Here is a 13,084-nt window from a genome sequence, read left to right on the forward strand (position 1 = left end):
GACGATTAATATTGTGGTTACACCTAGTTCACGCAAGGGGAAAACAGATTAAAATTAACCTATATACTGCTTTTGGAAAGGAGGCAAAATTCAGTTGAACCTCTTTGCTCGAGATAAATTTTGCAAAGAAATATTCCAATGATCTGGAATCCAACTCTTTAGAAATCGGGGTGGCACGTTCAGTAAAATGTTGTTACAGTTGATTGCAATCTCGCACTGTCTGCAAGGAGTTTGTTCGTTCTCCCCAAATCTATGTGGATTTCCTCCAGTTTCCTCCCACCCTTCAAAAAAGTACATCAGTGTGGGGGGGGGGGGGGGGCGTGAATTAATTCGATGTCATTGGGTGGCATGAGCTCATGATCTGAAAGGGTCGGTTCGGGTGCACTGAACTCACACATTGGTCCAGAATCTGAGCAGAAAGTCCCAAATGCTATTGGGTGAGCAGTTGTCTGGAGTACAGCCAGAGCTGACATTCAAGTTCCATGAATGGCCAGGGTTGTGGACAGGTTTGCCAACCGGAGACAGAGTGCTTGCATTTGCCACTTTCCTTCAACTCATTGGTTGACAGATCATACCATTATAGAACATGGACTAAAAGTAGAATGACTGAGTGCTTGGGTATTAGAGATGTAACAGCCAATAGTGCAGAAACTCTGCTGGTCTAGCAAATACTGAAGTCAAGTTTATTGTCATCTGATCGCACAAGTGCAACCCAACGAAACAGTGTTCTCCACTCCTTGGTGCAAAACACGCAGGACCAGTCTTAACACACATGAAGGACAAGTATTCAATATACACAAATAAATGTTGATTCGTAAAAATGAGACAGCTCCTCCAGTAGTTCAGCATTCTCACTGCCGGTGGGAAGAAGCTGTTCCTTGGCCTGGCTCTGATACTCCTGCATCTCTTTCCCAATGGGAGCAGCTGAAAGATGCTGTGTGAAGTTTGGAAAGCGGTCCTCTTTGCAACAGGATAGTTATTTTGGATAGTATTTAGTCTCTTTTTAAAAAGATTATTCAACATCCTCAACATCCATTGGAGCGCTTTCATCCCTAACGTCGAAGTACTCGAGATGGCAGAGGTCGACAGCATCGAGTCCACGCTGCTGAAGATCCAGCTGCGCTGGATGGGTCACGTCTCCAGAATGGAGGACCATCGCCTTCCCAAGATTGTGTTATATGGCGAGCTCCCCACTGGCCACCGTGACAGAGGTGCACCAAAGAAAAGGTACAAGGACTGCCTAAAGAAATCTCTTGGTGCCTGCCACATTGACCACCGCCAGTGGGCTGATAACGCCTCAAACCGTGCATCTTGGCGCCTCACAGTTTGGCGGGCAGCAACCTCCTTTGAAGAAGACCGCAGAGCCCACCTCACTGACAAAAGGCAAAGGAGGAAAAACCCAACACCCAACCCCAACCAACCAGTTTTCCCCTGCAGCCGCTGCAACCGTGTCTGCCTGTCCCGCATCGGACTTGTCAGCCACAAACGAGCCTGCAGCTGACGTGGACTTTTACCCCCTCCATAAATCTTCGTCCGCGAAGCCAAGCCAAAGAAATGGTAAATAATTAAATGGTAAATGGAAAAACCCAACACCCAACCCCAACCAACCAATTTTCCCTTGCAACCGCTGCAACCGTGTCTGCCTGTCCCGCATCGGACTTATCAGCCTCAAACGAGACTGCAGCAGACGTGGACATTTACCCCTCCATAAATCTTCGTCCGTGAAGCCAAGCCAAAGAAAGAAGAAATGCTCCAGCAACTAGCAATGCTGTTCATTTACAAACACCCAAGAATCAACCAGTTATCCCTACCCCAGTCCCTCTCCTCTCAACTCTTTTCCTTTTCATTCCATCTAACCTTTGCTGTCTATTTGCTTTCCACTCTCCAGGCATCTCCCTCTGTGACATTTTTTTTTTAAATTTAGACATTCAGCACGTTAACAGGCCATTTTGGCCCACGAGTCTGTGCCACCCAATTTACCTACACCCCAGGTACATTTTGAATGGTGGGAGGAAACTGGAGTCCCTGGGAAAACCCACGCAGACCACGGGGAGAATGTACAAGCTCCTTACAGACAGTGCAAGATTCAAACCCTGATCCCATAAAGGTGTTGCCTTAACCTCTACACTATCTGTGCCACCTTATTTATATTAACAATTTCAAATTATGTTATCATCCTCCATACCAATAGTTCTCAATCTCTCTTTCCACTCGCATCCCACTTTAAGTAATCCCTATGCCATCGATGCTCAGTGGGGATTGCTTAAGGTGGGATGTGAGTGGGAAGGGAAGGTTGAGAATCACTGCTCTAGACCCAATTGTTACAGAAATATTTCGCTTGAGAAAAATTGTCATTGGCCCATTTTCTTTGGAGTTCTGAAACCGTGCACTTAATGAGTCAATGAGGAACAATTAAAACAGTGGTTTTCAAACCTTTTCTTTCCACCTACATACCACCTTAAGCAATCTCTTACTAATCACAGAGCACTTATGGCCATATGGAATACTTAAAGTGGTATGTGAGTGGAAAGAAAAAAGGTTGAGAACCACTGCTCCATACCCATTCCCCAAGTACAGCAAAACCACTGGTATCCAGCGCAAATGGGGATTGGGAGATGCTAGATACCAATGCACTGTCCTTTCTGGATACCATCTGATTGCTTGAGACTTGCTCTTACAATGGATAAATAATACACCAGAAATAAGAATAAATAGTTTTTAAAAAGACAAAAATTCTGTTTAACTTGCACTGAATTTCATTTGCATGAATTTATAAACATTGAAGGATTTTACTTTATTTTCAGTCACATTCTTTGAAAACATTTAACCATCTTCAGGTTCCTTCCCCCTCCACGGAGCCGCCCAAAAGAAGTAAAATAACATTCATGGATAATTAACCTCCCCTCCCCCAAGTCTACAGATAAAGCCTCTGAGTGGGTGACTCTTACTAAGCAGGGATAAGGAGGCACTTTAAGAGAGTCACCCCAACGGCGAGCGGCATCATCCAGCTCTTCATCCTGGGCAACACCTTCGCTGTTTCACACAGCTTTATTCAAACAGCAGATCGGAAAGCGGACCTCTTTGCAACAGGACAGTTATTTTGGATAGTATTTAGTCTCTTTTTAAAAAGATTATTGAAGGGGTGCAACATGTGGTTTATTTATGATTCAAGAATTGTAGAAGGTCAAATTGGGTAGCAGTCTGAGTTTACCAGAGGGAAGTAACTTTGAATATGTGATTACAGATACAATGATAATCAAAAGATTTATAACAAATATGTATATTAAACTGCAAGGAAAGGAGAATGAGGAAACAAATGGTAAAACAAAACAAAAATGGGAACAAGATTTAAATATAAAGATAAAAAAGGAAATATGGGAGAAGTTATGTTCTGGAACGATGAGAAATACAATAAATATGAGGTTACGTATGATACAATATAACTGGATACACAGGCTATACATTACACCTCAAAAGTTAAATAAATGGGGGAGGAGTCACGTGATGGAGTAGTGGCCGGACAGTGAACTCCAGCCCTCTCCAGAAAAGTCGGGAAAAACAAAGGAAAACACAAAGGCACAGAAATAAAAGTTACAGAAAAGTGAGTATAAAGGTGGAAAGAAGATGGCGACAAAAAAAGAAAAATCGAAAGCAACGGTAAGAAGAGAGGAAGAGAAGACAAAGGAGGAAAAAGGTGAAGGCCTTACCTGTCCGAAGAGGCCCGCTGCGGAGAGAGAAACCCGCTCCCTCAGGTCGGTAAATAATGGACTACAAAAATGGCTCGCAGAGCCGAGTAAAAGTGCGCAACCGCGCATGAAAAAAAACACACCGACGGGAGGGGGGACCAGCTGGGGAGTCAATCTCCACAGCCGGCAACGACAGCTGCAGAACACCTGCAGCAAGAAGAGACCACAGAAGACAATAGAAACAAGAAAGAAGAGGAGGAAAGGGCAACAAAGAAACAACAGATGGCCAACCCAGAGGAAGAAGAAGAGGAAGAGGAAGAGTACAGTGAAATAGAAGAAGAAAAGAAAGGCAAGGTAAAGGATATACTTGCTCTTATTAAAGGATACATGGAGTCATTTAAAGAATGGCAAACACAGGAATTTAAGGATTTAAGAAAAAGAATAAACAACACAGAAGAGAAAATAAATAAAATGGAGATGACCTTAACAGAAATGGGAAAGAAAATGGACAAGATGGAAGAGCGGGCAGTAGCAGCAGAAATGGAGGTAGAAGACTTAAAAAAGAAATTGGAGAAATCTAACAAAAAAACTAAAGAGACACAAGAACTACTAGCTCAAAAAATAGATACAATGGAAAACCATAACAGAAGAAATAACATAAAGATAGTGGGCCTTAAGGAAGATGAAGAAGGCAAGAATATGAGGGAGTTTATAAAAGAGTGGATCCCTAAGACCCTAGGATGTCCAGAACTACAGCATGAAATTGAAATAGAAAGGGCACATAGAGTATTGGCCTCTAAACCACAACCACAACAAAAACCAAGATCTATTGTAGTAAAATTCCTAAGATATACTACAAGAGAAAAGGTACTGGAGAAGACAATGGAAAAAGTAAGAGAGGGCAACAAACCACTGGAGTATAAAGGGCAAAAAATCTTCATTTATCCAGATATAAGTTTTGAACTCCTAAAGAAGAGAAAAGAGTTCAATACAGCAAAGGCGATTTTATGGAAGAAAGGGTATAAATTTATACTAAAGCATCCAGCGGTATTGAAAATATTTATTCCAGGACAACAAAACAGACTATTCTCGGATCCAGAAGAAGCACGAAAATTTGCAGAACAATTACAAAAATAGACTGAGGGAGGAAGACGGGTAATGAGAGTTAAAATGATCACGATTGATATGTATGTGGGTAAAGACAAAAATAGACTGAGGGATGAAGACGGGTAATGAGAGTAAAAATGATCACGATTGATATGTATGCGGGTAAAGAGGTATAAGAGTGAATAGAGACAATGAGCATACATGAATGTATCTGTACTTAGAGGAAAATATAGATAGTATAGACAAGAATTAATAAGGGAAGGTAATGGAATAGAGAGAATAAGGAGGGAAGTAAAAGAGTGACCTTTGTGACATATGAAAAGTGAAATCTTTTCTGGGGGAGGCGGGGTGGGGGGAAATAGCGGTCACTGCAAAATCAGTTGACGCTTGCGAATGGATTCGCAAATCCAAATGGAGAGGGGAGATGTGGTTGTCCGACAAGGGATAAAGGACAACTCAGGAGGTGAAAGGGAGATTGGGGATAAATAAGATAGAAATAGGAGAATAAGGAAAATGTTGGATGTTGTAGGAATGTTGTCTTATAAAGAGTTGAAAATAAGAAAACAGAAATGGAAAAGGAGGAAAGGTAATGATGGAAAAACGGAAAGAGAAGATAAACAAAATATAAAAGGGCTACGCTGAACTATATGTCTTTAAATATTAATGGAATACATAACCAAATTAAAAGGAAGAAACTACTAAATTTAAATGAATAAATGTATTCCATTAGAAAAAGTAACATATAGGTTAAGAAATAATATTGAAATATTCGAACAAGTATAGGAGCCTTACATTAAATACAATAGCGAAAACCTACCGGGGACAAACATTACCTAAGTTGATGGAAGGAGAAGGAAAGAAAAGAATGGACTCAGTAGAATTTCTGGTGTAATTTTGTTGATTGACAACATTGTCTGACTGGCTTAATGCAACCTAGATTGTATACCTAAAATGGATGAGGGGGGGGGTGGGGGGGTGGTTTGGGAGGAAAGGGGGGGGGGGAGAAAAAGTCACTGTATATGTGTGAAAAAGAAATAGTGTACAACATGGCTAATGTGATTTATGGTGTGAAAAATAAAAAATTTAAAAAAAAGTTAAATAAATGGGACCCAACAGTATCTGACAGATGTTTTCGATGTAAAAAAGAAATGGGAACAACAATTCATGCAATCTGGACATGTGAGAAAGTAGAAAAATTTTGGGAAGATCTAAACCAAATATTAAATAAAATTACAGAAAGCAATATACCAAAGAATCCAGAGATCTTCCTCCTAAGTAACATAAAAAACAAAGAATTTGGAATTGATTTGGATGGTGCACAAAAAAAAGATTTGTTAAGATAGCTCTAGCCGTAGCAAAAAAATGTATTATGTCAACCTGGAAATTGGAAGATAATTTGAAAATACAACAATGGTATATAGAAATGAATAAATGTATTCCATTAGAAAAAATAACATAGTTTAAGAAATAATATTGAAATATTTGAACAAATATGGGAGCCTTACATGAAACACAATAGAGAAAACCTACCGGGGACATTCACTACCTAAATTAACGAAAGGAGAAGGAAATGAAAAGAATTGACTCAGTGGAATTTCTTGTTTATTTTTATTGAATGACAACATTGTTTGACTGGTTTAATGTATCCTAGATTTTGTACTTTAAATGGACGGGGGGTGGGGGAAGTAGGGAGGGTGGGATGGGAGGAGGGGGGGATGGGAGGAGGGGGGGAGAAAATGGCACTGTATATATTTGAAAAGGAAAAAGTATGTATCATGGTTAATGTGGTTTATGGTGTGAAAAAAATAAAATATAAAAAAAAAGAATTGTAGAAGGTGGCCCACAGGAACTCTCCACCCTCCCCCCCGCCCCCCGTGAGCACGACCAAGGCTCTCCGCTGGCTGAATACTGGCTCCCACCTCCACCAAAGGTTTGTGTGTGACTAGAGAACATTTACAATTTTAAAAGTATGTTTTTTTTTTAACCTATTATTTTATTCCTATCTATTTTAATTTTTAAAATATTTTATTTTTATTCCAGTTGCTCGTATTCAAAACCAGGGGTTTTACTGTAAATTCAATTTAAACATATTTCTTACCCGATCCATGAGGGCTGCCCATTTTTCCCTTAGTTAGCACGTGTTTACCGGATCCTGGACTGATGGGAGAGATCATATAATTGGGATTGTACACATCATCTATATCTGGCACATGTTGCAATGCATTGGACAGCTCCAGTTTCCTTTCAGTATATTGAGCCCTTGAGAAACCTATCAAAATAAATAAATTGGCATTATAAAATAAATAAATTGGCATTATAAATTGGCATTTGCCCTGTCACCATTATAAACCAATTTACAGGTTACTTTGGATCAGGTTCACTCACCTCCCACCAATGGAGTCATCCTTTAAAAATCCCACACGTTTCAAACCACTGCATCCAAACTTCTAAACCTTCTTCCAATGCCAGAATCAACAACAATTTACCCTCCCCACCCCAACCACAGCCAACAGGTCTTGCAAACAACCCTCTTTTTCCTCAGCCTCAAGGCATATTTTGGTGATAAGCTATTCTTGTGGGTGTGAGTCTTGCTCTCCGGTGTGGCAGCAGCAAGTAAGAATTTCAGATTATCTGCATACTGTACACAAGTACAACCACAAACTCGCACCGGGCCGGCTCCCCCCCCTCCCACTGGCCCATGCTCTCAACTTTATTTCTCCACATGGGCATCTAGACTGCCCTTTCTCCCACCCTTGCACTTTTATCTTCTCCGCCCCATCGACAGCTTTGGCAGCACGGCGCATTTACAGCGCCAATGAACCGGGTTGGAATCTGGAGCCGTCGGCGAGGTGTTGGTACATACGTTTTCCTGGTGATCTGCAGGGGCTTCTCCTCCCCCTCTCCCCTCCTCCACCCCCCCCCCCCATCTGGAAGCTCTGGTTTCCTCCTACCTTCCAAAAACAACCAGGGTTGGTAGGTTAATTGTGGCTTTCTACTACACTGCATCTAAAACTTAACGTTTTTTTCTAAACTTCCCCACCTTGCTGGCTTCCCTTTAAGTTTTAGTCTAAACACCTTCAGTCAATCAGTGGAAATTTCAGTTTCTCCTTGCCCCAAGAAGGTTATTTCTATTTATTAGACACGTTATTCATGTCATAGCAATCTGGCTAGAAAAATGTAAGCTGCAAAAATAATCAACAATTCACTTAAAACATGGTTGGCAGCGAGGCTACCGTGCAAGCCTACCTGACATGGCTTCTTCGTAGCTTCCGTAAAAATTAGGTTGTATATAGGCAGTTTTCAGGTTTGGAACCACAAAGGGAATCTCCTTGCCATTGGGGGGTAGCTTTGAGAGCAAAATATCCTCTGTAAACCCAAGCTTCTTGGACCCCAAGTTGGTCTCTGGTTTTGAAGGTGGATTTGCAGGATCACAAGGAACTGAGAAAAATATTTTTATTTTTAAATTAGTCACGGGCAGATACGGTCAACCTACTGTTTTCTACTATTGCCCTGGAGTGTACAAATGCTTGCTTGACGAGCATTTTTTTAAAAAAATATACACTCCAGGAAATACACACAATTATTTGTATACATTCCACAGCAATTGTAAATTAATCAGCAAGCAAATTATTGGGAAAGAGGAGAAAATTAGGTGAGCAAGATTCCAGAAAGCATGGGAATTTTAGTTCCCAGTCCTCGGTTCATGACCGGCATTCCCCCGTTCCCCCGAAAGGGGAGGCAACAGTTAATTGGTAGTAAAGCAGAGGGTTTCAGGGTGCACAATGGAACAGTATCCACTCAACAAGCGAAGTGGTTTTCAAGAGGTTCAGAGGTTTCCGACTTGGGAACCAAAAATATACTTGTCGAAGCACAGGGCACGGCTAATTTTGTACATGAGTAATTTACTAAAATGTTGCTCAAATCACCGCAAAGGGAAATATCTGGACTAGAATTGAGAAGTACAAAGGCTAATTGTTTTTAAAACAAATAAATGACATGGCTCTCATAGACTGTAACCTGAGCTGCTGAGGGAGGGAAGGAAGCAGGAAAATTGTAAAGGAATTGGTGAAAGTCTTCATATGAGGGGTCTCCTCAAGTTCTAAAGGTTGTCATAGCTGAAGGGTGGTAGTGGGGACGAGCTCCCACTGCTACACAAATGCTCTTTGTGTGCGACTCAAACAGCCTCCGACAACCAACTCCTGGCCTTCATGTGTGGTATAGATCTTATGCCAAGCAGAGCCATTCTTACTGACAGAAGAAGGGGCAAAGGCAGACCTATGGTGCCTTGGAACCTCTTGCTCCAGGTAGACGGGGCTCTTTAACCATGGATGGCAATTCATCTAGGAGGGAAAAAACTCTTATTTCAAACCTCCGCTGCTTTGTGGCTATACCCGCTCATGGGAAAGGCTTTGGGAGCAAAAAAATCTGGAGTCGGAGTCCCGAAGGCAGCCGACTGCTGTACCCAGTACCGTCTCGGCAACTCCTGCGATGCTGCTGGCACCGAACTGTATTGACTTTCGTCATTCCTTTGGACCTGTCATTAGCATGGAGAGAGGGATCCCATGAGCAACAGACGGATCTCCAGATCAACTTTGCCCTGGTTTGCACCCTGGAGAGGCCTCAAGAACAAAACCTTATAAATCTTACATCCTTTTTAAAGGGCAAGTGGAAGGATGTACCCTACCATGACAGGCTGGTTAGTACAACTTCAGTGATAGGGAATGATAATCAATCAGACGCAGAATTCATATTTAACTGGACAAGTGTAGATTGATTAGAGGGAGGCAGCATTGTTCAAATCAAATTGCATTGGCTTCATCAGGAATTATGACAATTTGCACTACAAAGAAAAAGGTGGAAAATCTCGTGATATGGTGCAAGAATAACAACCAGTGTCTCAATGTGGACAAGTCAAAGGAGATGATTGCTGACTTCAGGAGGACTAGGAACAACCATCCTCCACTACAGATTAATAAGTCAGGAGTGGAGAGAGGGCAACAAGTTCCTTGGAGTCCACTTAACATGTGATCCATCATGGACCCACAGCATCCCCTCAAGAAGGTGCAACGGCAATTGCACTTCCTAAGAAGACTAAGGCAGCGACCGTGCTGTCAATGGTCTACAGCACACATGTCAAACTCTGGCCCGTGGGCCAAATTTGGCCCGCGATATAATTATATTTGGCCCGCAAGATCATATTAAATATATATTAGAGTTGGTCCGCTGGCCGCCGCGCCAGTATAGCGCATGCACACTGAAGGTGAAAATGAAGACGCCGGAGGTGTGGAGGGATCTCAGAGTCCCGAATCCTGGGGATCGGAGCTCCGCACTCAGCCCGCCCGGCTCCTGGACACACAGATGCGGCTGGAGTTGGGAACCATCCTCGCTGGATCTGCGCTTCAGCGGCGATGCCGGACCGAACGTCTCGTTGGCGATGCCTTTCCCCTCGCTCCGTGCACGGCGGACCCTGCCTCCCGCTCCTTTTGTTGGAGACGAGCCCGGCGCCGTGAGATCGCAGTTTAATCCCTCTCCAACCATGGGAGGGGGGTGGGAGCAACGCGCACTTCTCAGCCAATTCCTCCACCGTCCCGGATGCCGGCGTTTCAACGGGGGGTTCGGGTGCCTTCGTCAGGCGACCAACCTGTTGGTCCAAGACAAGGGGAGAGCGTACAAACTCCACACAGACAGCACCTGAACTCGGGTGAACGTGGAGCTGCGACCCCACATTCCACATCAGGACTGTGTGTAAGATTGGGAGCAGTGAGACGGAAGCTTATTTTATTCCTGTGATTTAAGCCTTTCTTGGGGTGGGGGGGGGGTCCTTCTCTGACCACTTGCCTAACAATTAACCTAATCAGATGTGGAGTTAACACAATACAACAGTTCTCAACCTTTTTCTTTCCACTCGCGTCCCTGTGCCATTGGTGCTCTGTGATTAGAAAGGGATTGCTTAAGGTGGTCTGTGGGTGGAAAGAAAAAGTTTGAAGACCACTGCTTTAATCATCCCTCATTGACTCGTCATGTGCACGGTTTCAGATCTCCAAAGGAAATGGGCCAGTGACAATGAAAGAGTTTATCCAAAACTATCATTAAACATTTATTTTAATAAGAAAAAGTTTAACATTACATATGTTGAAAGAAGAGAAAACATGCAGATGTTGTTGAAAATTTTCAATAAATATTTAGTTCGGCCCTCGACTTAGTCCAAGTTTTTAATTTTGGCCCTCCGTGAATTTCAGTTTGACATCCCTGGTCTACAGGAACTCTATCAAGAGTATCCTGGCCGGCTGCGCCACAGTGTGGTACAGTTGCTGTAGAGAAATGGATCAGAAGCCAATCCACAGGATGAGAAAAGCAGGAGAGATGATCAAATTCTAAACCACGACATGATCTAGTGGTATGTCGTGTGGAGGATGAGGAAAGTTGTTGAGGTCCCTTACCTCCCTGCACACAGCATCTTTCAGCTACTCTTGTCAGGAAAGAGATACAGGTGTATCAGAGCCAGCACCGCCAGGGTGAAGAATAACTTCTTCCCACAGACGGTGAAACTGCTGAACGACTGAATGAACTGCTCACACTAACCCTGAGAATCCACCATTTGTAAAAGAGTCTGTGTCTCTCTGTCTCTGCGCTTACACATCCAGAAAGGGGTTCAAGCCTGAGAAGTCAATGTTAATGTCATTCTGTCGGAGGGTGCCCAGATGGAAGATGAGGTTTTGTTCCTCCAATCTATGCATGGTCTCAGTCTGGCAGTGCACGAGGCCAAGGACAGACAAGTTAGCAAGGGAATGGGACGGGGAATTCAAATGGGTGGCCATGGCAGATCCATGCCCAGGTGCGCAACAAAGCGATCTCCCAATCTGTGCCCAGTCTCTCCCATGAAGCATATAGAAGCATCAAGTCATTATAAATCTTCTTAACCTCATATGGCAACCAATATAATTGATTGCCATTGATGGTGATTATGGCAGGTTGCAAATATGCCCCAATTTTAAACAGATTTACCATGAAAACCAACAGAAACATTCACTTTTACCTTCAGCGACATCTTTCTTTGATGGAATGGCATCGCGACAGCAATCCTTTAGAAACTCTGCAGCGATTCCAAGAACAACACTAAACATCAACACAATAAATGCTGGAACCAGCAACCAAGGTGATGCTGAAAGAGAATGAGAAAGGCAAGGTTTAATTGGATTTCCTGAAAAGCTGCAATAGAGTGGACTTCTTTGGATGGTGACAGGTTGCCAGAGTTATAGGGGAAGAACATCAAATGAGTGAGACAAATTGAATAGCTCTCACAGGCACAAAGGGTCAAACAAGTTTGATACGAGCTTACTGTGATTGACAAGTGCAATGTGGAGATGTACTGAAATTCTTACTTGCTGCAGCCAAACAAGTACACAGGATACTTCAACTATAATCGTAAAAATTTAAATTACTACAAATGTAAGGCTGAAAGACATAATAAATATGAAGAGGTAGACAAAGAGTCTGGAAAAACAACCAACTGAAAAACCTCACAAAGATTAGCGTTTACAGAGCCGTTGTCATACCCACACTCCTGTTCGGCTCCGAATCATGGGTCCTCTACCGGCATCACCTACGGCTCCTAGAACGCTTCCACCAGCATTGTCTCCGCTCCATCCTCAACATTCATTGGAGCGACTTCATCCCTAACATCGAAGTACTCAAGATAGCAGAGGCCGACAGCATCGAATCCACGCTGCTGAAGATCCAACTGCACTGGGTAGGTCACGTCTCCAGAATGGAGGACCATCGCCTTCCCAAGATCGTGTTCTATGGCGAGCTCTCCACTGGCCACCGAGACAGAGGTGCACCAAAGAAGAGGTACAAGGACTGCCTAAAGAAAGCTCTTGGTGCCTGCCACATTGACCACCGCTAGTGGGCTGATCTCGCCTCAAACCGTGCATCTTGGCGCCTCACAGTTCAGCGGGCAGCAACCTCCTTTGAAGAAGACCGCAGAGCCCACCTCACTGACAAAAGACAAAGGAGGAAAAACCCAACACCCAACCCCAACCCACCAATTTTCCCTTGCAACCGCTGCAACCGTGTCTGCCTGTCCTGCATGGGACTTGTCAGCCACAAACGAGCCTGCAGCTGACGTGGACATTACCCCTCCATAAATCTTCGTCCGCGAAGCCAAGCCAAAGAGAAGAGACAAATATTTGCAGTTCCAGTTAATCGTTTGGACTCCATGTCCCTGTTTTCTTTTTTATTTTTTTTTCACACTATGAACCACACTGACCAAAATCCATACAGACATTTTT

The 13,084-nt window shown here is 43.2% G+C and overlaps 1 protein-coding gene across 2 annotated transcripts in view; it reads right to left on the reverse strand.

Annotated features, from left to right (window-relative positions):
* The window catches only part of LOC138753286 (tandem C2 domains nuclear protein), a 96,748-nt gene that overhangs the window by 39,484 nt on the left and 44,180 nt on the right, over positions 1-13,084 (reverse strand). For both annotated transcript variants that reach the window (XM_069916111.1, XM_069916110.1), the window contains exons 3-5: positions 11,830-11,955; positions 8,040-8,231; positions 6,892-7,062 (exon numbers count right to left, since the gene is read on the reverse strand). In XM_069916111.1, the coding sequence (XP_069772212.1) occupies positions 6,892-7,062; positions 8,040-8,231; positions 11,830-11,955 (489 nt within the window). The remainder of the gene's footprint in view (positions 1-6,891; positions 7,063-8,039; positions 8,232-11,829; positions 11,956-13,084) is intronic.

Source organism: Narcine bancroftii, chromosome 2 (genome assembly GCF_036971445.1).
Source record: "Narcine bancroftii isolate sNarBan1 chromosome 2, sNarBan1.hap1, whole genome shotgun sequence".
NCBI lineage: Eukaryota > Metazoa > Chordata > Chondrichthyes > Torpediniformes > Narcinidae > Narcine > Narcine bancroftii.